The sequence below is a fragment of the Alligator mississippiensis genome, chromosome 10, assembly GCF_030867095.1.
Source record: "Alligator mississippiensis isolate rAllMis1 chromosome 10, rAllMis1, whole genome shotgun sequence".
NCBI classification, from domain to species: Eukaryota; Metazoa; Chordata; order Crocodylia; family Alligatoridae; genus Alligator; species Alligator mississippiensis.
In genome coordinates, this window is record NC_081833.1 from 33,188,525 (window position 1) to 33,216,434 (window position 27,910).

The window sequence follows — 27,910 nt, forward strand, 5'->3', positions numbered from 1 at the left end:
CTGATCCTGTGACTGCTTCAGCTCTCTGGGATTCGCACTGCAGGTGGTGCAGATCTGGGAGCAGCTGGAATGGGGACTCCATGGGCTGCAGTCTGGCCAGAGCAGCAGCCACACTGCATGCAGTAACAACCTTAGCTGGATTGTACCACACGTGGAGCACGCTCTGGGATGCGCATTGCATGCAGTGGTTACTCCAGCCAGTCTAGGATCCATGCTACATGTGGTGCTCACAGGCGCCGCATGCAGCACGGGTCCCATACTGGCTGGAGCAGGCACTGTGTATGGGGCAGCCCAGAGTTGGAGCAGCTACTGGATTAAGTATGCTGAGAGAGGGGGAGGGGGAGGGAAAGGGGTCTGTGGGACCCCTCTGACCAGTCCCATGCCAATCATTTAGCCTGCAGGCTAACCTTTGCTCTAACCCAAGAATTCACTAACTTTGACTGTCCAGACTTCAAGTTGAGGGGAAATTAATGCAGCCAAGAGGGGGAGGAAGCCACCATGGCCTTTGTGCTCATATGAGCAGACAGCTGATTATTCCAGGAACAGACATCCACATATCAGAGCACATTTTGTTCCCATGACATCAAGGTAGTCAGGGGCCCTCCTCCAAGCCTGACTCCTACACACTCAGACTGGACAGGAAGGGGCCGTGGCTAAGCTGTCCTCAGCTTCCACCATCAGCTATATAGGAATACTCCAGTATGTCTCACTACCCTCCCTTTAAGTTGTCCCCAGCCACACAACACAAGGGCCCTCCTCTCATACTGCCCATGTCCTGACAGTCACCTGCCCCAGGGACTTGCCCAACCATAACCTATCTTCTCACTCATCTCCATGGTCTCACCCACCCTCATCAGTTTCCCTGCTGTCTCAAGGCTTGCCTGGCTCAGGATGGGGATGGGGACCCAGGCCCATCACTCAGGTTGACTATTGCAGACAGGTACCGCTGCACTCTTATGCAGTATCAACTAACTCAAGAGTGACCAACCCACTGTATGAACACCACAGGTCACACAGGCAGCCTCTGTGTGTGGCATGAGGCTAACTGGGGAGGGGGCAGTGACAAATAGGCCAGGGAGCAGAAAGCAGAGCAAGAGATCAGGCAGGGAACATGGGGCAGGGAGCAGAGCATAAGATCAGATAGGGAAAAGAAGGTCAGAGTGGCATTTGGGAAGGGTGTACGGCTTACTTTGTGGCACACCTGCCAAAAAGGTTGGCTCCCACTATCCTAATTCAAAACCCAGCAGTGGCACCAAGAGGGAGAGAACCTCTCCAGGAGCTGGCACTGGAGTGGCTGCTGGGGCTCTCCTATCCTGCCAAACCAACAGTGGGGGTAGGGGGGCAGAATGTGACTAGCACGACCAGTTGAAGGTAGGGGGAAGGAAGCCAACACTGGGTGGAGAGGAAAGAAGAAGATGGGTCTGCTCAGAGGAGACAGGCTTGGAAGCAGAGTGCTGAACAATCAGAGGGAAGGGGTGGCACCAGTCAGTAGCATAACCATTGCTGGGTTACTGGGACAGCAGCTGTGGGCATCCACTTAGAGGCAATATAAGAATAGCAGCTGCTGCTACTGCTGGACTAATTGCCTCAGCTGCTACCACCTCTGCTGCCCTGTCACCCAGGACACACACTCTGCCACCAATAGTCCAAACAGGCGGTAGTAAGAGCACAAGTTATTGTTCAAGAGCAGAGGAGGGGATGCTCTGAGAGACAGGGCCAAGAAAGGAACAGCAAGCCCTAGGAGTAAAAACTCCCAACAGCTTTCTTTTTTCCTTTATAACTGCTGGCTAACAGAACAAATTCTTCCCCTCAGCCCTTGGCATACTCCCAGAAACCCATAGGATTGTCCAAATGTCATTGCTCTGGCTGCCACTACCTCTCAGGCTACAAAAGTCTGGGAACCCTCTTCACAGTAAGGATTTGTTTCTGGGCAGGACTGGGCCTCTGGCTTTACTACTCACTGACCCCATGGCACTTGTTATATCACTTTGCCTCTCTGCATCTCAGCCTTCTCCATCAAAAGTACCTTTTCAGGGTTATTGGGTAGTTGTAGAAACACTCCAAATACATAAAATGCTGCTGGACTGCTGGACAGAAAGAAAGTACACGGTGAGGGGAGAATGGAGCGTGGTGGGATGCCAGAATACTAGCAACCCCCTATTGTGCCCCCTGGCTGGAGAATGCCAGCAGAACTCACTTAAATCTCTCTTTGAGCATGGGCGACTGGTGCCTGTAGAGTCGGGGGGACATGTGCCCTCCCTGACACCAGTCAGCAACCGGGCAGGGGCTGATCAAGATTTTACTCACCAAAAAGAGGCATGGCCGCTTTTGCTGGTGGCCCCACACCCCGGCCAGCACTTGCAGGTGGGCACCAGCGCTCCTACCTGCCCCCACTGCCTGTTGCCTAAACAGGGAGTGCACCAGCGCTCTCAGGAGGTACATGTGCACCCCCTACACATCACCACTGCCTTTGAGGGAACTTCTTACTCACCTCAAGATTAGGCATTGATCCCTGTCCTTTTCAGTTTGGCCAGTAATTTTAGGGGGATCTTACTGAAGTTTGCAGGGAGCTCTTCTCATACATATTTTTTTATTTATTAAATTTATATGCCATCCTTCCCCCTTCCCACTTCACCTTGAGATCCACCTGAGCCCAAGCCTGAACATTTTCTGAAACAACCTGGGCAGGTGCTTAGCACGCAAAGCTAAGCTAGGATATTGTTTATGGCAGGAGTGGGCGGCCTGCAGGCTGGATTTGTTTGTCAAGTTGAGGGGCTTCAATGGCATCTGGCAGCGAGGGACTTCAGCTGTGGTGCACTGTGCCATGCCAAGTCGTGCTGTGCCATGCTCAGGAAAGAGGGAGAAGCAGTGGCATTGGTGACATTAGTCGAGTCCTAGCACCAGCCAGATCCTAGCACTGGCCTGCCTTGGACCTAAATTTCCATAACAGTGTTGCTGGTTTAAGGTTTTTGGTTGTAGCCGTGTTGGTCTAAGGACATAGGCGGGCAAGGTTCTTTGGGTAGATGCACTGGTGATGCGTAGGGGGTGTATGCAGGTACAAGTGCACCCCCTGAGCTTGGCGGTGCATCCCCTGCAAAAAGGTGCTGCTGGTGGTTGCCACTCGCCATCCCCCCACCCCTTCCCCCCACACTGCTGGCGGTGTCTGTGGGTGGTCGCCAGCGCTCTCCACTTCTCCCCACAGCTACTGACAGCGCCGCGGCTGCCTGCCAGCCTCCGGGGGCACACAGTGTTCATGGGTAGATGCATTGGCGATGTGTAGGGGGTGTATGAGGGTGCATGTGCACCCCCCAAGTGTGGTGGTACACCCTCTGCGAAAAGGCGCCACCGACACTGCCAGCGGTGCCTGTGGGCGGTTGCCGCTCACCTCACCCCCACTTGCCACCAACACTGGTGGTGCCTGTGGGCGATGTACAATCAGTGCTGGCTGGCATCTGTGGGTGGTCTCTGACTGCCGGTCAGTGCTTGCCACCCACCCCGCCACCATCTCTGTGGCCACCTGCGGGAGCTCCCTGCTTGCTGCCACCACGCTCCTGCTGCCAACGGAGCCGCTGCCACCTGTGGTACCTCTCTGTGCCCCCCCAGCCTCCAGAGGCACACGGTGTTCATGGGTGGATGTGATATATTTTATTATTACTCAGTTGGTCTAATAAAATATATCACATCTACTCAAAGAACCTTGCCTTGCTGGTTCAGGGACGTTGTGTTTTGTACTTTTCTTCCTATTCTAACAGCTGTTAAGGTATTTGTCTCTTCCTGTCAGCTGCCCCAAGCCTTCGTTGTGACTGTGGCCCTGGGAAAGAGCGCAATGATGCTTGTGGAAAAACTAGACCAGACGAAAGGTGGTGCGGTCAGGGGGCAGCGGGGATGAGGGACGCTGGAGGCAGTGGGGCGGCCCCAGAGAGGGTTTAATGTGCCAACAAAAGGAGCCGGAGGGGCTGGCTCAGTAGCGGGCGCCCAGGACGGGGGCCTGGCTCCGGCATCCTGCGGGCAGAGCCCTTCGCTTCTGCCGTCCCCTGAGGACCGGGCTCCTGCCGCATCCCCGGCACCTCCCCGCTCTCCAGCCCCGGCACTGCCCTGGCGCGGCGGCCGCGCCCGGCCTACAACTCCCGGCATGCAGCCGCCGGCGAGGGGCGAGCAAGGGGCGGGACACATGAATTGAAATGACCCAATGGTACAAGAACGGAAACCCAAGCGGGCGGGTCGGCCGGCGGCTGCGGTGGCGGATTGGCTGTCGGGAGATCGCGGGCGGTGCGGAGCCCTGGGAGCTGCGGCGGGAGCGGACTCGGCGCCCGGTCCCGGCGGAGCGAGGTGAGGTTCGCGGGGCTCTCACCCGGCGTGCGCGGGCGGGCGGGCGCTCTGCAGGGCTGGGGCGAGCTGGGGGCAGGAGTCGGGCGCGGGCCGGGCTGGCTTCGCGGCCGCTCGGGCTCGGGGAGCCGGCGAAGGCGGCGCTCGTTCCTCGGGCCTGGAAACCCGGGAGTGGCGGCGGCCAGTGCTGAGGCTCCCGTCCGGTGCTGCAGATCCCGGCGGAGCGGGGAGCCTGCCGAGCCGGGCCGGGCTGGGCCGAGGGGGAGCCCCAGAGACAGTGGGCTGCGGTTCCCGCCCGGGGGCCGGTCGCGGAGCCGGGGCAGTGGCGTGGCCGGCCGCTTGCTTGACCTGCTGGGGCAGTTCCTAGCTCGTGTACTGCAGCCTGGCCGGGCGGGGAGAGCAGGGGCTGGGGGCAGCTTGGACGCGGCAGGCGGTGAGGGTGGGGCGGGTGCCAGCTCGGGCTCTGCCCCCTCGGGTGGCACGAGGTGGCATCACTGGACAGCTGCTGGCGGCTCTTGGGCAACTTCTGCAGCAAGAGTGGGGGCCCAGGTTCCCAGGGATAATGTCTACATGGCACCTGACGCCCACCATGGCCAGGGATGATGCGAGCTGATTTGCATCCTCCAGGTGCCACTAGATCAGAGCCCTCTGCTTTGCTTGCCAGCCGGGTGCCTGAATTGGTGTGCGTGCATACAGGGAAACGCTGTATAACTACTGAGTTGTTGGGTGGGGCTGGTGCAATTGGTCAGGGTGGGTTAATAAAGGGGTGAATAAGTGGGCCAGCCAATCCAGGTGACTGGCATGTTGGCCAGTTTCTTTGGCCATGCTGAAATAGTGTGTAGGACTGGGGTGGAGTTTCTTGTATTTGGTTTTTAAGAGACTGCATTTGGGATCCCTCCTCTTGGCATCAAGCTGGCTGTGGATGGCAGATGGAGGGTGTTTCCAAGTAAGAAACTAGGGCAGGAGCAGAATTAAATGGTGCTGTTGGATCTGGGCATATAAAGGTATTGTGCATGGCTGACAAAGAAGCAGGAAGTCCTGTGTGTGAGTGGATGGGTGTACTTAATGCAGACTCTCCTTTTGGTCACTGTAGCACGTTGATGCACTTGGATTAAGTAGTACATTGGGGTTTTTTTAATGATTTGGTTTCGCCTCTGGGATTAGCAGCCAATGAAGTAGCTATTGATTTATTCCGTTTGCTTTTTAACAAAGGTTTAAGAAGTCCAGGAATCTTTGTGAATATTTCAGCGTCACTGACCAGCCTTGCAATGTGTTTCTTTTCAGAAGAACTCCTGCAAACTGGCAGTCTCATCGCAGCTCAGGATCTTACCCATCTCTCGAGTCACACGTAGCATCCAAGCCTTCAGGCTGTGACTGTCCTGAAAGCTGCCTAGAGCAGGAGCGTAGCACTGGCTTGAAGCTGAGGGGAGCAGGATGTCTCAAGAGAATCTTTTGAGCCTGGATGAGGGAGCCCTCCGGAAACTGGTGAGTCTCTCCCTCCTGAGAATCAGTCTTGTGTGACCATGAGCATGTTTCCCAGAATAGAGCTTGTCAGTAGATCCCTAACTTCAACTGTCACCTTCTAGCAGAGTAATATCCCTCCAGAAGGAACATACTTGATTCAAACTCACCTTCCTGCTTTTGGTTTTTAGTTGATAAAGGGACAACAGCAGCCCAGGGAAGTAACTGACAGCTGTAGCCACGTGGGTGTTTGAGACTCAGTGTGAGGGTTTTACCTCTTGGGGTAGGACACGGAAACACTCTGGGCAGAACAAATATACAACTTAGAGCTGTGGACAGGGTACAAGAATAAGGTGCTGCCTCTGAGGTTTGTGGCTGTATTCCTGCCTGTACTGTAATGGCTACTGCTGTCTTGGGGCACCTGGACCCAGCCTACTTTGGTGCAATGAAGGTTTGTATAGATAGGCCTCTTTTTGAGGCTACCATGTTTGCCCAAATCCAGGACAATTTAAAATGATAGCCAATGCTTACCTTCTATTTATCTATTTACCTCGCACTATTTACCTTCTATTTGATACAATTTTCCATGTATAGAATCTAAATTGGAGGCTTGTCTTAAATATGTCCCCCCAACTGCTGTAGTGGGGAGAGCAGTGGCAGCTGATTCTCCTTCCTACCTGTTCTCCACACTTGTGCCTGCCACACTGCTGTCTGTCCCCTCTGCCTCCCTGGACACTTACTCCTCCTGCCTCTGCTTGCCCTATGCAGCTCTGGCTCTGGCCCCTGGCTAACTCATGGCCACAGCAGTTCCTCTGTGTACTGTGCACTGTCCCCTCCGCTTCCCTGCCCCTCTCTACACTGTGCAGCATCTCCTTTGTTTCCCCATGCACCTGCCCTGCCCTGCTCACTGTCCAGTGCCCTCTTGTGCTGCCCCCCCCTACTCACCTTGAAGTGTCCCCTGCACAAGCCACCCTCACGCTCTGCCCCCAAGCACTGTGCAGTGTCCACCGTACTCCCCACCGCACACCATGTGGTAGCCCCTGCACCCCCTCCACACCATGTAGTGTCCCCTGCACCTCATATCCCCTCCAGTCACTTTGGTGTCCCTCTCACCTCTCCATGCACAGTGCAATGTGCCCCACACTTCTGCCTCACTCTCCTCCCTGCACTTATCCTGTCTACTCAATGTGCAGTGTCCACTGTGCCCTCTCTTTGTTCTCCCCCACCTGTGCATTGTGTAGTATCCCCTGTGTTCCCCCCTGCCCCTCTGTGCACTGTATAGTGTTATCCTTCCCCCCCCCCCTGTGGTGACCCCTGTGCTACCCGGTATCCCTGTACATCATGCTGTGCTCCACATACCCCCTCACTTCCTGCCCCCCCAGCTCCATGCAGTGTCCTCCACTCCCCTCCTTTCCACTCTAAGGTATTTCCCTCCTTCCCCCCACACACTGTTTCCCATGCAGTGTCCTCCATGCTCCCCTCTTCCCCCCCCAACCCTGTTCTGTGTGGTGTTCCTTGTACCCCCTCTGTACACTCTGGTGTTCCCAGTTTTCCTACCCCCTGCCCATGCCCCACCCTTCTGTGCACCATGCAATGTCCACTGTGCTTCCTATTCCCTGTCATGCATCCCTCTCCCACTGCTTAAGCCAGCTCAAGAAGCCTGGCCTGGTACTCAAATCCAAGGTGAGGTGGGGTTGTTTTTTTTTCCCCTCCCATGTTGAATGGGGACCTCATCTTGGATTTGAGTAAATGCTGCATTTGCCCATTTCCATTTTCACAACTCGTGTAGTGTATGCTCATGCCTTGCAGAGTTGCATTGTGAAAGAGGTCATGTGATACGGCTGTGGTCACGGCATGAGTTGGTTTGGCATTGCCCAGGTCATTAGGAAGTTTTCCATTTGTTTAAAATTTCTCTGCCGGCTTTTCAGGAAGGCTGCGCACCAGCCCTGGTCTTGGAATGCTTTGAACATTCCAAGCTGTAGTTTGCACTGAGGCTTGTGTGTAGCAATAGTCTAAGATCACAGATGTGTGGGGTGGGGATGGTGAGGGGAGCCTATGAAGCCGTCTGGCCAGGCAAAGACCCTGTAAAACTTTCCTGAGCCTGAGACTGCATACTGTTTTTGTGTTGTGGAGCTAAAGAGTTTGAATTTGAGAGTAAATGGTTGAGGGTCCCTGTGCTTTGGCTGGGATGTTTCTAGTTCAATTTAGTTGGTAGTGTTTTCACTGCCTTGTTAGTCACCCCTTACCCTAATGCCTGGAGATGCTGCTAAATGATTTTACTGGACCTTGACCTGTGCAAGTTCCCAGCCAGCATTCTTCTATGATGAGACCACAGGCGGGCAAAATACAGTCCTGCAGGCTGGAACCAGGCTGCCAGGCCATTCTATCCAGCCCGCCAGCCCCCTTCAAAAAACAATTACTCCTCCCCTCTGAAAGCTGGTGGGACGCGTGGGCTTTCAGAGGTTGCGCACCACTGTACCTAGTGGGCTCTGTGCTTCTATGTATGTGGGGCTCCCAGCACTCCATTTGGGAGCCCCATGTGGAAGCACTGAGCACGATGGCTTGCAACTGGACAGCTGGTGAATGGGGAAGGGAGCCTCCTGCTGTGGGAGGGAGGGATGGGTGTGGGGTTGGTAGGTGGGCATGGGGATGTTTGCAGGTGGGTGTGAGCCCCTTGCCATGGTCCCCCCCTCCCCTCTGCACACAGCCCCTGCCGCCAGCAGCAGCAGGCAGTTGGCTCTTGGGGCGCTCATGGCTGCAGCAGTCAGAGCCCCCTGGCAGTGTGCGGCTCCTTGAGTCCTCAAGCTAAGCCAAGCTGGCTCCATGCCAATAACTGGGGTTTGCGGTACTGCAGGTGGGAGTTGCACATCATTGGGCTGGGCCAGGCCAGCTTCATGCATCTGTACAGGGCTTCCAGCCCTCTGTGCTGCCACGTGCAGCTCCCGAGACTCAGCTGGAGCTGTGTGCCACCAGGGGGGCTCTGCCTGCTACAGCTATGAACACTTCAAGGGCCTGCCACCTGCTGCTGTTCCTGGTGGTCAGGGCTATTGGGGGGAGGGGAGGGGTGGCAGCGGAGGCTGTGTGCATGGGGGAGAGCGGCATACCACCCCCACACACTTCCACCCCCACACACTTCCACACCCACACTCTCCCACAAACTCCACAGCCATCCACAAACCCCACACCCCTTCACAATCCCCCCACAAATCCTCTTTCTCACACACAGACACACCCCACACCCCCTTCACACAATATCCAAAAGTAAGACTTTATTTTGAGCTAGTATGCAATCATCTCTATAAACACTATGCAAACGCATATAGATCAGGACAATTTTTTAAAAATAAAATTAAAATATATATACAGTAGATGTTTGATTTTTAGTATTTGATTTGTGGGGGTTTTTTCCCGGTTCCAAGATGTCCCCTCCTCCCCCCCCCCCCCCAACTACTTCCAGGGACAAGGGGAGGGTCTTCTGTTGGCAAAGGTCAGAAGTTAGGAGTTGGGACTCCCAGTACCAAGATGGCAATTGGTGTGGGTCACCTGTCAAGGGGTGGGGCTACCCTCGAGGCCTTGACAGCTCACCAAAAGTTGTTAAGCAGCCCTGCAGCCAAAATAATTGCCCACCTCTGGGTTAGACTCTAGCAGTCACCCACATGAAAGCTCTTTGTGGCTTTCAGGCCTCTTGATGTTGAATGAAGGCTGTGTAACTAGCCTAGTACAACCCAGCCCAGCCCAGGAGGCAGTTGTTTCAAACTTGCTGGAGCAGCTGCTAATGCTTAGTTGCAAGGAGGAGGTCCCTGGGGGATCAGATCAAGCTCTTTCCCTTCAGGGCCAAATCGTGGGGCATGTTTATACACAGAGAAGACAGTCTATGCACAACAAGCAACAGGATCAGTACATGGTTTTTCGGGAAAAAGGGTCTGCCCCCTTACCTGCTGATGGCTTCATGGGGGATCCCAGCCTCCTTCCTCCTGAGCTTGGGGAGGAAGGGTGTTGTCTCAATCTCTCATCTTTGCATGGTGGCACTATGCTCTGCGGTTTGCTAACACACACTTATCTTTTACCTTCCACTCTGCTGGCTGTAGGGTTACCATATTTCCAGTTCCAAAAAAGAAGACACCTGTTGTGCCAGGGGAGGGAGGGTATGTAACTGGGGGGTGCAGTGATATGTCATGCCTTGCCCCAGCCCCCACCCCAGCTGCCCCTCACTCCCAACCCGCAGTACCCTGCCCCCCTGGGTCATGCTGGTGCCCCTCACTCCCAACACGCAACCCCCTGGTGCTGCCAGTGCTCTGGCCTCCTGACCCAGAGCGTTGTTGTTGTTTCTCCCCCCATGTGCCCCTCACTCCTGACCCGCAGCCCCCTGCTTCCCCCAGCCCTGCAATGTCTCACCCTGCCCCCGTGAGCACAGGCACTGGCCCCTGTTCCTCTGGGCCAGGCATGCAGTTCCCTGCCATCCCTGAAGGCCAGCCCCTGCCCCTCCATCCCCTTCCCCTGCAGCAGAGGCAGGCACCTCCCCTACCCTGTTGCAGCCCCAGCACCTGTACAGCTTACCCCAGCGCCCACAGTCCCCAAGCCCTGGTCCTCCAACCTCTACCCCCTACAGACTTACCTGTAGCCAGCTGCCTGGCTGCTCCTGCTCCCTGCCTGGCTACATGTGGGCCACTTGTGTGTGTGCCCTGCCTTCAGTCACCCTGCCCCAGTCCCAAGCAGCTCCTTGCTATGGTAAGCTGGGAAGTGCCAGGAAAAACTTTGAAGCAGAGCTGACCAAAATCCCAGACATTTGATCATATTTTTAAAAAACACCTGGACTGAGATTGGAGGATCTAAAAACAGGGTTTTTGAACCTGAAAGCTTGTTTAATAACTATTCTCCAATTATTTGGGTTGGTCTAATAAAAGATATCAAATTCACCCAAGGAACCTTGTCTGCCTTTGTTAGCTTGTGATATTTTTGGCCCAACTGGAAGGCTGAACTCCCCTAAGAAGGGTTTCTGGGGGCATCTGGAGGCCCCCTGCAGCAGACCTTTGAGTCTTGGCCCAGAGCTGCAAGAATAGAGTAGATGTACAGGGTGTCATCTGTGACCGGTGCTGGAGATGGGAACCATGTACAGAATGCAGTGGGCTCTTGCCTGTTGAGCTGTGACTGGTCAGCAGGAACAGATGCTGGTTGTTTCAGGGCAGAGACATGAAAAGCTGCCACTTTTCTGCTTGGGGCCAAACAAAGTTTCATTGCTACTCAGTCACCGGTGTTGACTCCTGCCAGCTAACCTCTAGTTGGAGGGTTTTGATCAAGTTGCTCGGAGGCCACCTAATAGTAAACACGCTGCAGGAGCTGGAAGAGTGCTGCAAAATGGTTAACAGCAGGAAACTGAGCCAACTTAGAGAGAACATCCATGTCAGTAGTGGGGGAAGGCTGAGGCAGAAAGTGGGAGCAGGTGAGCTAGGTCTGCTCTTCGTGTGTAGTGGAGACCAGCGCTTGCAATATCCCATCCTGTGCATCTGTGAGCCTGTACCCAGAAGCTTGCTAGCTTCCAGTGCTATCCTATATAGCAATGTGTATGTGCTCACATGCCTTCCATAGAGAGAGGAAAAGTAGGGAATGGGACAGGAAGGGGTGTACCCAAAGAGGCTTTCAGTGGAAATGAAAGAGTGTGGTAAAGGAGGCTTTTGAAGACGCTAGGAACTGCAGAAGGCTGCCACTTGTGAGGTAGGTGCTGGGGTGACATGAAGGGACAGAAGAATCTGACTTTAGTTGAGCAGAGAGCAAGGCTCAGGGCGGTAGGTAGCAGAGTCCCAGGACATCATTTGTACTCGAACAAGGGGCTGGCCTGTATACTGAAGTGACCGGGAGCTAGTTATGAGATTGCACATCCTTTTACACGCGCAGGAGTCTGGAGAAGGCTGGGGCTCAGACGAAAGATGGACCTTGGTGGGGATGGAGCAGGGCTGGGATGTGCTGAAACCATGTAGCCAAGAGAAAGTTTGCTTGAGCCATTGGTGATACCAACAGTAGAGTCAGGAGACAACAGGCTTTTTTTTACCTTGAAAGAATACTAGTCCTTGAAAGTAAGTTCACTGACCGTGGAGCTAAGCTTCTTAAGTATGTGGAAGCAGAGCCTTGAGGAGGGGAAGCAACCATGGAGAGAGACCAGCTCATAATGTGGGAGCAAGGCCTTGTTGGTGATATAACAAGGGCAAGTGCCTAACAATAGGAAGAGCAGCCTGCAGTGCCAGAGGGCTGGAAGAGTGCAGAAGGGAGTGATCATAGGTGAGATGCTTTTTGTTCATGCCACACAAAATAAGGCATTTTTATGTGATGCTGAGAGAGAGACCAGAGAACTACTGCAAGGAACAGCAGAGAGGGTGGATCAGCTTTGTCAGGGCCCTACTTAAAGCCCAAGGGGGGCAGCATTGGGGTAGGTCTTGGCAGCTCCTGGAGATGAGCAATGTGAGTGAGGTGGACTAAGGGTGATTCCCAGGATGTGAGGCTCTACTCTGCAAAGAAGAGCTCTAGACAAGGATAGCAAGACTGTTTTTAGCCTCGGGTGACTATTGAGCACCTTCCCTCCTCCCTGTGTTGGAGGGCTGCTGTGCTGTCCCCACTCAACCCTGACAGTCTGCAATATGCTGTCTTTATCCTGCCTGATGCTGGCAGCTGGGAGGCAGGGGAGTACTGGGTGGAGTGGCAGTGACAGGGCTGTGGCCAGAGGGGCTGGACAGAACAGTTGGGATCTGCAGCTGGGGGGGAACATGCTGAGCTGCCTCAAGTTGTGCACTCTGTGTCAGCCTGGCTGGGGAAGGCCTGTTCCAAGCTGGCATGGGGGAGGGATTTTTTCTGCAGGCTTTTGGCTCTGCTAGGGCCCTACTGCTCTCTGGGCTAGACTTGGAGGATTAGCCCATATAAGGAAAAACGAAAAACTTTCAGCTGCTTCCACCCCCGCTCCTTACAGCGCTTGCTCACCATGCCCAAACAGCCTTCTGCTCTCTCTCCTTGTCCCCACACTCCTTGCATTTTCATCTTTCCTTAAACTGAGGGGTGAGGAGTGGTAGGTCTTTGTCTTGCTGTTTCTTCCTCATGTATTCCTGAAGGGTGGGCTTGTGGAGTGGGGGACTGTGCCTTTAGGGGTTGGTGAATTCTATAAAGAGGCAGCTTCTCTCACCTCCCTTTGTCACTGCTTTGCTTTGCATCTGACCTAACAAGCTTGCTTGGGAGTCCTCCTGCTCCCTAGCTAGATACCATATCCTGACCACTGGATTGCTGGGCTGGCATTCTGGCCAGTGTGCCCCTCTGATCTCAGATGGTGCAAAGACTATTGGATGGTTTTCATGTTCATGCTGCTGCATCCTTTGAAACAGGAGATGGGCAGATTCCTGGTGCTGACTCAGCTCCATGTGGCAGTAAATGAAGTATGGGTATGGCTGTGATTGGAGTCCACCCAGTCTCTGGGTCCTGCAGCCTAAATGGAGGAGCAGCTTGCCCCAGGTCACTTGTCCTAACAGCCCCAGTCCTTGCTGGAGGTTCTGGGTCACCCGACCCTGGCAGAGTTGTGGCACAGTCCAGGAGTTAAATATCTTGGAGAAACACAGATGGAATTCTTCCCACAGTTGTACTCCCTGAGGGAGCCCCCTCCCCAACATAAGGTTGGGACAGGCCCAAGGGGAAGAGAGGAGTTGCTGTTACCTGGTTTCCCCTAGCAGAAGTTCCAGATGCACCTGTGGATTGTGTTACCAGCTTGTTAAGGTGCATGAGACCTGCCTCATGTGATTCCAGTGGCAGAATGTAAATCTTTTTGCACCAGGAGCAAATTAACAACAGGCACAGGGCCAGCATAGCCCCAGGTGCAGGGTCCACCTGCTCTTGCACTGAAGCAAGCTTTGAGAAGGCTCCCCACCTTCTCTTCCTCTTCTGCCTGCCATTCCTCCCATTTGTTGGGAACCATTGTGCAAAAGCGCTGTTTGTGTTAAAAAGCTGCCACAACTTGCCCCAGAACTGGCTGCCTGGCACCAGGCTGCATGTGGTTCTTTCTAGAATCGGGGGGGTGCTACAGCAATCCACCCAGCTGTTGTTTCTAGCTCTGTTTGGAGCATCAGTCCATCATCCATGCATCTAGGATCCCTTCTGCTTCTCTCTCCATTTTGTGCCTGTTGCATAAGCTATGTGGCTTTGGAAATAATTATAGGTCCTAGCAACAGCTGCCTATAAATGTTCTCTAGCTTGGCTTTAGGGACAAGCCTGTGAATGGAATAGCGCTCAGGTACTGCCAAGAAAACTGCCCACCTGTGACTCACCAGCACCCAGTTTACAAAGCTGTGTTATGTTTCACAAGGCAGGAATTAGCTTGTAACCATTACAATTTTTTGCTTGCTGGCAGGGGTGTGCAGGAGACTGCTGTGTCCTGAGCTCTGTGTGTGCTGCTTGGCTAAGCAGGCTGGTTAGGGTGTGATGTCCTATCCTCTTTCCATAGATGGGAGCAGTTTGTGGTTCCAGCGCATTTGTTTCCCATTCACCGCTGGCCACAGAGCGTTTAGGGAGAACAAACAGTCCTATCTTGAGCTCTGTGCTGACGTGGGCTAGGGGCATGGATACTTCTCTCATGCTTGTTGCAATGGTCCACAGCAGCAGGATGTTTTCTAAGTTCTCTAGGAACTGAGCACAGATCAAATAACATTTAGAGCCAGCCTGGAGCTGGGGGAGAGCCTGGCTGGTAATTCTTTCCCCGTCCTGTGTCTGGCGGTGAGCTAACTCCAGGCTCCTCATGTTCAGACAGGAGCTTGGGCTTCTTGGGCCAAAACAGCTCTTGGGATATCCCTGCTCAGTATGAGGCAGGTTTCCATCCTCATACACCAGTATTTAAATAGGGGGTTTGACCCCCAAGTGGAGTGTGGGCTGTGAAGCCCATGCCAGTATCAGAAGATATTGTATCATGGCACATGGGTATCAGCAGTATGGAGAGAGCCACCAGCATTGGGACATCAGAACCACTCTCCAGTGAGTACTCCCATCAGTGCCAGGGGTGTTTTGTTGTATACCACTCACTCTACCTAGCCAAGGCTCTTGAGGCAGGGAGCTGTGCATGAGAGTTCTGAGTGGGTACACAAGCCTGTCCCCAGTGGAAATGGTGTGCCATCCCAGCATCTGATGAATGGGGGCAGTTTCCAAGAGTGGGACAGCAACCTTGTTGAGTCAGGCAGTTTTGTCCCACTTGCTGTGATCATAACGCTACTGTTCCCTGCGAGCCAGCATGACCCCCTCTTCCTGTATCTCAGAGCAGCTGGAGCGGGGGGTGTGGACAGCTTTGGAACCGTCAGGAAATGGAGCTGACAGCAAAGGCAATCTCTGGGAAGTGTGATCCAGGAAGCAGTGCCAAGGCCAGAAACTGTGACTCTGCTAGGGGAGAGGAGGCATGGGTCTCCGCAGCCCTGCAGCTGGGAGATGAAGGCTGGGCAGGAGGATGCCCCTTCATAGATTCATAGATGCTAGGGTCGGAAGGGACCTCAATAGATCATCGAGTCCGACCCCCTGCATAAGCAGGAAAGAGTGCTGGGTCTAGATGACCCCAGCTAGATACTCATCTAACCTCCTCTTGAAGACCCCCAGGGTAGGGGAGAGCACCACCTCCCTTGGGAGCCCGTTCCAGACCTTGGCCACTCGAACTGTGAAGAAGTTCTTCCTAATGTCCAATCTAAATCTGCTCTCTGCTAGCTTGTGGCCATTGTTTCTTGTAACCCCCGGGGGCGCCTTGGTGAATAAATACTCACCAATTCCCTTCTGTGCCCCCATGATGAACTTAAAGGCAGCCACAAGGTCGCCTCTCAACCTTCTCTTGCAGAGGCTGAAAAGGTCCAGTTTCTCTAATCTCTCCTTGTAGGGCTTGGTCTGCAGGCCCTTGACCATACGAGTTGCCCTTCTCTGGACCCTCTCCAGGTTATCCGCATCCTTCTTGAAGTGTGGTGCCCAGAATTGCACGCAGTACTCCAACTGTGGTCTGACCAGCGCCCTATAGAGGGGAAGTATCACCTCCCTGGACCTATTCGTCATGCATCTGCTGATGCACGATAAAGTGCCATTGGCTTTTCTGATGGCTTCCTCACACTGCCGGCTCATGTTCATCTTGGAGTCCACTAGGATTCCAAGATCCCTTTCCACCTCTGTGCCACCTAGCAGGTCATTCCCTAGGCTGTAGGTGTGCTGGACATTTTTCCTCCCTAGGTGCAGCACTTTGCATTTCTCCTTGTTGAACTGCATCCTGTTGTTTTCTGCCCACTTGTCCAACCTATCCAGGTCTTCCTTCCTGCGTGCATAAGGAGCAGGTGTACAGGTATTGCAAGAGAGAGGATCAGCAAAGCATTTCCAGCTCCACTCCATGAGGCAGGGGTGGGCAATTTTTTGGGGTGAAGGGCCACTTACTGAGTTTTTTGGCAAGCTATCAAGGACCACATGGGTAGCCCTGCCCCTTGACAAGTGCCCTGCCCCCTGGTTGCCATCTTGTGACTGAAGTCCTGCCCCCTAACCCCTGGCCTTTGCCACTACAAGTCCCTCCCCTTGCCCCCTTTCAGCAAGGGGTTTTGCCATCTCAGAACCAGGAAAGAAAACAAGTTATATTCTAAAAAGTGAACATCTACAACATTCATTAATTTATTAAATATTTTTGTCCTGCTTTTCATGTGTTTGTGTAGTGTACATAGAGGTGATTCCACAACAACTTAAAATGAAATCTTATGCTTGTGGGGGGGGAGGGGGTGATGTAGGTTTGTTGTGGGCTGTGAGTGTATGTGGGGTATGGGTGTGTCTGTGGGGGTGGATAGGTGTGGGAGGGCGGGTGTGGGGTGAGAGAGCTTGTGGATGTGGGGTATGGGTGGGTGTGGGGTTTGTGGGGTAGAAGTGTGTAGGGGGAGGGTGGCTGGGGTGGGGGAGGGTGGCTGGGGTGGGGGAGGAGGGTATGAGTGTGGGGGTCTGCATGTATGGCAGTCAAGGGGGTGTGGCTGCATGTGTATGGTGGGGTGTGGATGGGACTCATCCCGTGAACACACACACACACACATGCGTGCTGCTCCTCCCTACAGATGCATGTATGTGCACATGCGCACACACACACACGCACACACTGCTCCCTACGTGCACATGCACACATGTTTGTGTGCGGCCTCACCTACATGCACGCACATGCTTGTACACACCCACATGCTGCCCCTCCCTACACACACACGTTCACTCACTGCCCCTCCCTACGTGCGCACGCTGTTCGTCAGATGAGAGGAGAGGGGCCAGGGCCTGCAAGAGCTACTGTGGGAACTTTATTGGCCCTAATCTGCCTGGTGAAAGCCAACCCCCTGATTTTTATTTCAGATCCTCCCTGCTTTCAGTATATCCTTGCTGATAGTCTAGACTGGCTCCTGCCAGGGCCACAGTGGTGCTCCATTGCCCATTGTCCTTATGGTTAGCTCAGCATTTTGCACAGTCTGTGGTCAGTGGTGTCTAGCCTACCCTTGTATTTCTTGCTTGGTCCCACATTCCTACTGTGCACTGTACCCACTCTGTTGTGTCAAAGGGAGGGGTCTGTTTGCCCAAGGGTCACAGCCAGACTTTGACTCTAGGGAAGGCTTCTGGTCTGTTAGGCCCCCAACTCCAGGCTACTTGTTGAGCCAGCAGGATGTAGGGGTCACAGGCCTCTCTCAGGCAGCTTTGAAGCTTGGTCTCACAGGCAAAGGCCTAAGAGGGAATGGGGAAGGGAGGTGGCCCCCAAGCTCAAGAGGGACAAAACTATGACACTTCTTTTTACTTAATAAATGTTAAAATAATCAGTAAAATAATATGGAGGATTGTGGGCTTAACTCTAAGACAGTCAGGTAGGTGAGAAACTGACTGCAGGACAGAACCTAGAGAGTCATAGTGAATGGATCTGTGTCATCTTGTTGAAAAGTACTGGACCAAGCACTGACCCCAGTGGGACACCGCTGCCCACTTCTCATCATCTTTATTAACAATTTGGATGTAGATAGGCTACAGGTACAGGCAGACCTAGACAGACTAGCAAGTTGGGTGGATCGGAGCCTGATGAAGTTCAACGTCAAGAAATGTAAAGTGCTCCACCTCAGGACAAGCAACCCCCAACATACCTACAAGCTTGGCAGCACCAAACTAACTAGCACCACGAATGAAAGGGACCTGGGGGTAATAATAGACCATGTATGAATGAGCCGGCAATGTGATGCTGTAACCAGTAGGGCAAATAATGCTCTGGCGTTTGTCAATCAATGCATCTTCAGCAAAACCAAGGAGGTGATGCTTCCGCTCCACTCAGCACTGGTGAGACCACAGCTGGAGCACTGCGTCCACTTCTGGGCACCACACTTTACCAAGGACATGGACAAGCTTGAGAGAGTCCAAAGAAAAGCCACCCGTATGATCAGTCTTAAAAGGCAAGCCATACGAGAACAGGCTGAGAGATCTGGGACTCTTCAGCCTGAAGAAAAGAAGGCTGAGAGGGGACCTTGCAACAGCTTACAGCTACACTAGGGGAGTACATCAAGGGCTTGGCAAGCAACTGTTCACCAGGGCACCCAAGGGGAACACCAGAAAGGCACTGCTCTCCCAATGCTCCAAGACCACAAACTCCTGGAAGATTGATTCAGGCTCAACATTAGGAAAAACTTCTTCACAGTCAGGGTGTCCAGACTGGAATAAGCTCCCTCCAGAGGTGGTGCAATCACCTACCCTGGAAATCTTCAAGAGGAGACTAGACAGTCATCTTGCCCGGGTCACCTGACCCTCAGTTATCTTTCCTGCTTGGTGCAGGGGGCTGGACCCCATGAGATCCCTTCCGGCCTTGCAAGCTATGAATAATGCAAGTAATGTGTGTAATAAAAATACAAGTGTGATCTATGGATATTTATGTTAAAACTTTAGAATTGGGCTTAAAGTTCAAATAAATACTTCTATTTTCTGTTTCCAGAATGGGGGGGTCACTATAAGGATACACTGGGCCCCCAAATTTATCTCCCAGCCCTGCTCATGGGGTATACTTGTCCTCATTGCCAGTTACGGAGCAGCCCTCTGGCTCAGTCTCTTAGTGTTCCTTCTGGCCTTTCTTCCGTAGAGGAGAGAGGCCAAGCTTGTCCAGACTCCTGTTCTCCCTTCTGGAGCTACTGATCACATTCACCTAGGCTCTGGTTACACTGCTCTCCCAATACTCCAGTCAAAGGCACAGTCAACATCTCCTTGGGGCACCATGTCTCAAACTTCCCTAGCTGGTTGGGACTTTGTCTTTGTGGTACTGTATACCCTTCCACACTGGGGAGCCCTTTGCCCAAGGACCATGGAAGCCCTTGTGATTGGCAGTCTGATTTGCACCTTTTGTCCTGTGGCTCAGGCAGCTGCCTTAGGTGGAAATGTCCCATTACTTGGGGTCTACTTAAGGAGGCAGCCACCATTTTTGTGGGCTGAGTGCAGTGCCGCCTCCCCCCATGCCTCTTATTGGCTGCGGGGCCCTGGTGACTCCATCCCTCATTGCTGATCGGTTGTGAGGGCTGTCAATCATGCAGCCCTACCTCTCGCCCTTGGTTGGTGGAGAGAGGTGGGGACGTCAGTGCAGATGCACAGGCCGCAGTGTAATGAGTAAGGACCTACTGAATTTGCAGTTGCATGATTTTCACAGAGAATGCGAAATTGGCTGGGCTCCACCAAAAAATGGTGGACTCACTAAAAAAAAAAAAGGAAAGAAAAGAAAAAAACAAAACTTACTGAAAATAAAATGCTGGCTCCCCAGAGGAAGCCATCAGTCTTCGTGGTGCTGCAGCCCAGTTGCACAGCCCACTAGTGGGGCAAGGGCAGAGGGGGGCTGCCAGCATGAAGGGCTGCCAGCCCCGCCCCACTGCTCATTAGCGGAGGGGGGCTGCCTTCATGCTGGCAGCCCCCTTCCGCCCGCGCCCACTCGTGGGCTGTGCAACTGGGCTGCAGCGCCACGAAGACTGATGGCTTCCTCTGGGGAGCCAGCATTTTATTTTCAGTAAGTTTTGTTTTTTTCTTTTCTTTTCTTTCTTTTTTTTTTAGTGAGTCCGCCATTTTTTGGTGGAGCCCACCCAATTTCGCATTCTCTGTGAAAATCATGCAATTGTAAATTCAGTAGGTCCTTACTCATTACACTGCGGCCTGTGCATCTGCACTGACGATGCTTAAGAGCATGGGCAACTTAAAAACAAAAGCATTTATTGGGGTGGTTGCAGTTACAGCATCATAGGGGCAGTTGTTGGCAGTGAAGGAATCCGAGCTCCTACAGACTGGCTGAGCCCAAACAGGCTTGCTCTACTTTGGGGGCAACGTGAGAGAGATAAAAGACTATCCATGATGCTGTGAGACAGGGATGCTAGGAATCCTGCGGTGAAAATGAGACGTGTCTAAGAGAGACCCCATTAGAGAGCATGTTGGAAGGCCCATCCTCGCTGGGTCTAGTGGGCCTGATGGTGATCTCTTCTGAGATTCTCTTCTGTCAAGACCCATTTCCTGCCTGCAGTTGACCACAGAATAGGCAGTCTGCCCAGCTGGCTGACTTCTCCGTTGGGCTCCTTGCCTGTATATAGAATCCGAGAAAAGTAGGGCTAGAAGGGACCTCTGGAGGTCATCTGGTCCAAATCCCTGCCTGAAGTAGGATCTTCTCTATTCACACCATCCCATACAAATCGTGTCTAACTTATTAGTAAAACTACATAGTTAACCCTGTCACTCCACCACAAAGCATAGTATTCTAACTTGCTGGAGATAAAGTGGGGGACAATGGTGACTAGTAGGGGTGCGCAAAGCGGGCCCTATTTGGTTCAGATTCGGCCTGAATCAGGGACAGTGATTCGATTAATTGATTTGGACATAGACACATTTTTAAATGTTTTTTCTACATACCTCAAGGTACCAGGTGCAGCTCGTGATCACTGCGATGCTGGGGCACGTGGAGCATCCCACAGGAGTGCGGGGGAGGGGGGTCCTACATGCTCAGCGGTGAACCTGGAAATACTTCCGGTCCATTTCCGGGCTTGCAGGGGAATGCACTGGGCTCCCCTCCACACCTCCCTGGCTCAGTGATCAACCACAGAGGGACCCCGGGTACCCAGGAGGCACCAGTCACCGAGCTGGGGAAGCACGGGGACCCCCCTCCCTCCCCGTACACTCCCCAGGAGACCTGGAAGGGGTGCAACAGGGGTTCCAGTTGTATTCAGAGAGATTAAAGGGTTCTCTGATTTGATTTGGAGATTTGGCCACTGAATAGGGCCGAATCGAATTGGGGACCGAAGCTTCGTACAGCCCTAGTTGCTACTGTCCTGCTGCTGCAGGGGTAGTTAAAATACACTTGAGAGGCCCAAGGAAGTGGAAGGTAAAACCCCCACAGTGTGTACCAATATGACCATGGGGTAAAATTCCTTAGTGACCCCTAAATGTAGTGATTTGTCTGACTCTGAGCAGAGGGAGAACCTCTGGGTTTTAGTCCCAGCAGCAGCCTTGGCATACTCCAGTCAAAATCCTCAGCCTCAGCTGCAAGCAACTCCTAGTGCTTCTGAGAGGAGAAAAAAACCCTGACACATAACAACAGGGAAAGGGGGGGGGGGGAAATCCTTCCCAGGGAAGCCCAGGGCATAGGAGATATCTGTAGTAGAGTATAGGCATAACTAGATCATGTTGAACAGTACTGATGGATCCCTGTAGCACTCCACTCAAAACATCCTGCTGTTCTAGTATGGCACCATTTCTAATTACCCTTTGCTTGCAGCTGCTGAGCCAGTTGTTTATCCATCTTATGGCAGTTTTGTGTCCAACATGTCTCTAGTGTGTAGTGTCAGGATAGCAAAACAATTGTCTAGGAGGAAGCTGCATCTGTCTTGTTTTGCTTCAGGAAAACTTCATCCTAGGGGGAGGTCAAACCATCAACCTTTTGGTTAATGGTTGGCTAACAGCCACCAGTACTAATTGATTGATCTACAGTGATGTGGGAAGGTCAAAGCCTGTCCAGGCTGGTCAGCTGTGGGTTCCTTCTCCCTCCACCCGACTTTTTGCCAAGAGGGCTGGAGCTGCTGCTGAGGAAGGGAAGGGAAACAAGGGCTAATTTCCTCCCCAGCTCCCTTTCCCTAAGCACAACCCACCCTAAAAGGCCCAGTCTTTTCCCCTGTGTTCTCCATGCTCCAAAATTCTCTCTGACCTCTGCCAGGATTCTGGGTCATTTGCCTGCTCCAGGGGTTGAGGCAGGACACCATCCCTGGTTTCCAGCACACCATGCCTAGGGGACAGTCCAGCTCCTAGCTGCGTGCAAATGGATTAAACTGGGACTTGCAGTCACCCTGCTGCTCACAGGCTGTTTCTGGCTGGGGTGAAGATGTGCAGGTTGCTTTAGATTTTGATCATCAATGACTTTGTTCAATATAAACTATGATGACAGGCAGTTTGGCAAGGAGGGAATGCCACAGCTTGGAAGCATTCAGGAATAGGCTTAGTTTGAACCAGCACCACTGAGAGCTGCAAAAGGGAAGAGAAAGTTCTGCAGTGTCCATGCTGTTCCTGGAATGCTAGGCTTCCCTGTTCAGTGTGCCCCCTGCCATGCTCCCTACCATGTCTCTGGAGCTCCCTGTCTGAATGAGAGTCCGTGCCCTGGTGGTGATAGTTGGGAAACAAATTCCCAAGGTGTGGGTGCTTTTTCCAGTGTTTTCTAGGCAGTCAGTGAATATTGCTAATAAGATGCCACGTTCTGTTCCTGGCATACATGCATGCTGTGGGTGAATGGGAGAGGGGTGCGCAGGACTCGGCTGCCATCCCCTCATTCCTGCATTAACCTTTATATCTTCTCCAACTTCCCCCCAGCTCTCCTGTTTCTCTCTCTGATCCATCCCTGCTTGTCATCACTTGCAGATGCTGGGGAAGAGCTGGGAACTCTGGGGGAATTATCTCCTCTTCTCTCAGATCAAGGCCAGACCCCCAACCCCTGCATGGGGAAGAACAGGAACAGCATTGACTTGGTAGCAGTATAGCCCAGTTCTCTAGTCCCTATTGGTAGCCTCCTCTGTGCTTCCACTGTCTGTAACCTGGTGCATCAGAGCTGCTCACTGGGTACTCCATCCTTTAGCATCCTGGAACTGGTGCAGAACAGGGGACCCCACAGCAGCTGTCCATCCAGCTGTGCTTCTAGAACCCAGAACAGAGTAGAGGTGCCATATGGCTAGGGATGCCTCTCAGAGTGACACTTAGGTGTTTTTAAGCTGAGGTTGTGCTTTGCTTCAAGGAGGCAGCTTATAGCTGCCTAGACCATCTTCTGTGGAGTAAGTCCCAGAACAGTACTGCAGCACTCACTGGTGTTGAATGTGGTCAGGACCTAGCTCGCTGAAATCTGGTCTCAATCTACCCTTACCCTATCTAATGCTGGAAGGGAGGCCAGGCCAGGAGCTCCCAAGGGCAAATGGGGCCTATTAAAAACACGTGGCCTCAAAGTCTAGTATCCTGGGATGGCTTTTTGGGGGAATTCCCTCTGTTTACTGGACACAGCATTCCAACCAGGAGTCTGGAATGAAGTTCCTCCAAGAAAGTTAAAGGAGGGCTATAACGCTCCACTGCATGTCCCTTCCTGCCTACGTGCACAGAGCTAGGACTTTCCCAGGCTACAGGAAACTTGAGACATTAATACAGCCATACCCCAATCCCTCAGCTGAGGAGGATAGGACTGGTGCCCTGTGTTAGTGGGCCAGCGCTGTCCCCGTGGGGAAGATTGAGGGGCTTTCTTATGGGGAAACTAGGTGCCCAGGCTGGGGGTTGGAATTGATGCTCCCAGCCTTTGAAGGCATTATCCCCAGCAGAAGCTGTTTTGGGTCATATAGTTTATTTTTAACAAATTCCGTGAGAAATAGCCATGCAGCAGCTGGAGCCAAGGGTTCCTTTGCTGCAGGTTGATGTGAGGTCAACCTTGACGTTCTGCAGCTGGAGAAAAGCTCATGACGATTACTTGTACTGCTCTCACTTCCCAGTTCTCAGAGCAAGCCTGGCCTCCTACCCATGGACCTCTGTCTCTGTGGGCTGCCCTGATCCAAAGCGTAGGATTCATGCTTAGGGACATATCGAATTCAAGATTGTGTGTTTTTTGTGGAAACTGAATTCAAGTGGGCTCTGTAAAAAAAATGGCAGGCTTGCTGAAAAAAAAAAAATGCAGAGAAAAAGGTGAGAAACCCTGCAGGCTTGGGACGAGGTCAGGGAGTTTGGGGGGGGCAGGGTGGAGAGGCTGCACAGGCAGTTGGACTGTGGTTGTGGGCTGGTTGTGGTAGGCAGCCAGAAGGCTGCAGGTGGCTGCACTGGGGTCTGTGGAGCCCTGGTATGACTTGTGTGTGTACATCCACTGTCAGCAATGGTCCATGCCAGGGCTCTGCAGACCCTGGTGCAGCTGCTTGCAGCCTTCTGGCTGCCTGCCACAGTCAGCCCAGGACCATGGGGATGGCCTTAAACTGTGGCTTAATTACCCTGATTAAACTCTGGAAGCCATTAATCCACACTTAGTACATGGATTAATGGCTTCCCCAGGTTTAATCAGGATAATTAAGCTGTGGTTTTGGGGTATCTGGTAATCTGAGGGGAGGGGCGGGACTGCCCAGGTCCCTCACCAGATCAGAGGCATGGTGGGGGACCCGCCTTGCTCACCAGATGAAAATGGCAGCTGCCCCTGAGATCTGCCTGCAAAATCAGCTGACCGCTTCCTTGAGTTCATTAGACCCCAGGCCTGGGCCTGCATAAACCTATCTACAGAGTGTCCCCAGAGACCTGAATAATCTCCCCACTGGCCTGGTGCTTGTTCCAAGGAAGAGTTCAAGCTTTGCCCTGTGATAACTTCTTATTCCTGTAAATCTCAGTTCCACTGACCTTATACTGGACCTCACGTATGTAGCAGGGAAATCTTTGCCAGCCCTATATGGCTTCCCCTTTGTGGTGTGGAAGAAATGTTAAGTCCCCCTTTCTGTACAACGGGCTAGCCTGAAATATCACTCACCTGGAGATCACTCTTTCCATAGACAATCAGTTAGGACAGTGTTTCTCAACCTGTAGGTTGTGACCCACAAGTGGGCTGCAAGAATATATGAAATGGTTGTGAACAAAGTTTATAAATGGATCATATTTTGCATGCATTTTTGAAAAAATAGATGCTGCTTTGTTTCACCATACATTAACTCTGTGCATACTAATAAACAGGTATCTGGGTTTTCCATTTGCTGTGGAGAAACATGGATTTTCTCCTTTAAAGGAGAAAAACGTTGGAAACCACAGGTTTCCCCTTGCAGGCTGGTGGAGTTCCAGCCTTCAGGGGGCTGTTTGGTGCTGGAGGAGTGAGAGGCACCAAGTGCATGTGCACGTGCACACATGCCCGTGGCAGCCAGGTAGCATGGAGAGCAGCTCCCTGCAGGTAAGTCTATGGGGCGAGGGCTTAAATAATGCATCAAGTGGTGGGGGGGAAGCAATATCTTCCCCTGGGACACGATGATTCCTCTGGCTAAGTCATTTTTCTCAGATACCTTTTCAACAGAGTAGTTGATTTCTCTATTACAGGCTGACAATGCCTTGGGTGCCCAACCCAATAATGTCTCCTTCTGCCTGACACTTAGCCCCTGCTACATATTACATATATTACACAATTAAATAGTCAGTCACACAATAAATTTAGATCAGCCCCATGTGCAAAGTAATTATCACACAATAAAAATGACTATGCAGCTATAAAAAGGGCCAACCAGATATAAAGCTAGTGCTTGAAAATATATAACAACTCTATAGCTGGTTTCTATCCAGCTTTAATTTAAATGTGTAGTAGGGTCCTCACTCGCTCTCTTGTCGCTCTCTGTTTCCTTTTGTCATGTTGCATCTTTGCCTATCCCTTCCAGATAAGTTTTTATGTTATCTTCCCATCATTGCTTTGGTTTACCTCAAGGTCTGATACATTCCACCTCAGATTTTAAAATCTGTCTCACAAGTTTTCTCTGTTACAGTATACCCTGTCGCTTTTATCTTGTTCAGGACATCAGACCTTTTGTAAAGATCTGCAAGCTCTCGATTATGTCTTCTCTTCCAAACTCCATTTTCTTGTACTGCACCAAATATTTTATTTGGCACTTTGTTTTCAAATACTTCCCGCTTTTTTTTTCATTTGCCTTTGTCAAGGCCCAGGATTTACATCCATGTAAAAGGACAGGGTGAACAATTGAGCTATAAATCTGGATTCTAAGGTTTTTTTAGATTTTCCTTGATGACATTTTATTGAGGCTCAACAGGCATATATTAGCACTGTAAATTCTTGCCTTAATTTCTTCAGTTATTTGATTATCCTCAGCAACTATTGTTCCTAAATATTTAAATTTCTCTACCCTTTTCACATTGTCATTTCCTATCCTTATCTTCCTGTGATCTTGCAATTTATTTTAAGATATTTATGGTCCTGGGCTGTGGCAATCTGCTCATGGCTCCACACCTTCAGGTGTGCAGTCATAGGAAGGAACCCATGCCCAGTTCTTGAGTGCTGTTCTGGGTACTATCCTCCTACCCCTTATCTTCTCTGGGCATCCTGGCTTCAAATCACAGGCTATCTAAGTCCTTTCTCCCTCAGGTGAGGAATAGAGAACTGCAACAGAGGCCCAGGAATGTGAGGAGCTGATGTTTTGCTGCTGTTGCATCCAGCAGGAAAAGATTTCCCCTGCCTCTACCCCTACACATATACTTCCTGGATAGTTGGATCCCAGTAGCTCCAGCTTCTCCTTTCAACTGCTGCAGGGCTAGGGCCCCTCTGGCTTCAGGGAGGCAAAGGCTGTGTGATCTGTCAGCCCCAGCCCATCACAGTCCTTTCAGCCTCTCTGTCCCTAGTTGTCCTAACTCTTGTCTTCTTCCACTGTCAAAGCAGCTAGTCCTGGGCTTCCACTCCTAACCAGGAGAGACAGGCCATGTTTACTCTGCATTGGGGCTCACTGCCTGCTTTCTTTGTGTCCTACATCTCTTAGGCCTGTTTTGGCAAGGCAGCAAGTCCTATAATGTGACATGAAACTGTGTGAGATGGGTTTCCTGTGGGTGTGTAGTAAAGTCCTGCTTTATAGTTTGTTCCTTCCATTATATGCCTTGGCTCTGCTAGCTGCAGGGCTAGGAAAAGTCTACAGTACCTTCTCACCCAGGCCCTAGTGCCTGCTCCAGGGTGGAGCACGCATTCAAATGAGGCCACCTTTTGAAGCCCTTGGGTTGTCAATGTGCATCCTCTGCTGTACTGTGTGGGTGTCAAACGGCTGCATGCCTGGAGGTTTGGGGGACAGGCTTAGTGGCTAAGAGGATAGTGCCAAGCAGTGTGTGCTGTGATGCTGCCATACAGATAACAGAGCAGGACAAACAACTTCATTGTGCTGAGTGCAGGCGGACACAGGCTGGCATGTGGGGTGGGGGAGCGCAGTACATACAGTACAGAGCAGAGCTCTCTGATGGGTGGGGCCAGGATAAATAGGCATCTCTGTCAGTCCCTGTGTGAACCCCCCCCCTTGTTCTGTTTTACTGCCCAGCTGGAGGCCACGCTGGACCTTGCTGAACGGCGCCAGATCCGCTCTGCCATTCGGGAGCTGCGGCGGCAGCAGCTGGAACAGGATGAAGGGACGTTGGCATCCAAGCGCTTCCGATCTGAACGTGGCAGCCACCGACAGGAGAACAAGGAGAACTGGCTGCGGTGAGTGTGGGCACATGGTGTCTTTGGGGCACAAGGTCCTGCCACCTATTATTTGGGCAATAGGTTTTCCTCACCCTGAGAGGGACCTGGATGCTGGCTTCCTCTTTCTTCTTAGATTTCAATTTCTCCTCTCATGGTACTTGTGTGGCTTCCCAGGAGCTCCCATGCTGTAGTGTGGCTCTGTGCTGCAGGTCCAGCTGCCACAGGGCTTAGTAGAAATACAGCATGATACCAGGAAATGGGTATTGGCTATTCCCTATGTCACAGGGTACCCAAAAAAATTGAGATACTCTGCTCTGTGGGAAGTCTGCCCAGCTCTCACCTGCTTCGCCTTGGTGTTAGTTGATATAAAGAGTGCTGGAGGCTGCCCTGGTCTTAATACAGTGACCACCCAGATACAGCCCCAGACCAGGCCTTCAG

The 27,910-nt window shown here is 52.3% G+C and overlaps 1 protein-coding gene across 5 annotated transcripts in view; it reads left to right on the forward strand.

The window, feature by feature from the left end:
* The first annotated feature begins 4,221 nt into the window (after window positions 1–4,221).
* The window catches only part of SMTN (smoothelin), a 70,156-nt gene continuing 46,467 nt past the window's right edge, over window positions 4,222–27,910 (forward strand). For 4 of the 5 annotated variants that reach the window (XM_059713617.1, XM_059713619.1, XM_059713620.1 and 1 more), the window contains exons 1-3: window positions 4,222–4,329; window positions 5,611–5,811; window positions 27,330–27,490. In XM_059713617.1, the coding sequence (XP_059569600.1) occupies window positions 5,761–5,811; window positions 27,330–27,490 (212 nt within the window). In that variant the 5' untranslated portion in view covers window positions 4,222–4,329; window positions 5,611–5,760. Of the gene's footprint in view, window positions 4,330–4,811; window positions 4,954–5,610; window positions 5,812–27,329; window positions 27,491–27,910 lie in introns of those variants that run through there. The other variant, XM_059713618.1, reaches the window with a different exon arrangement.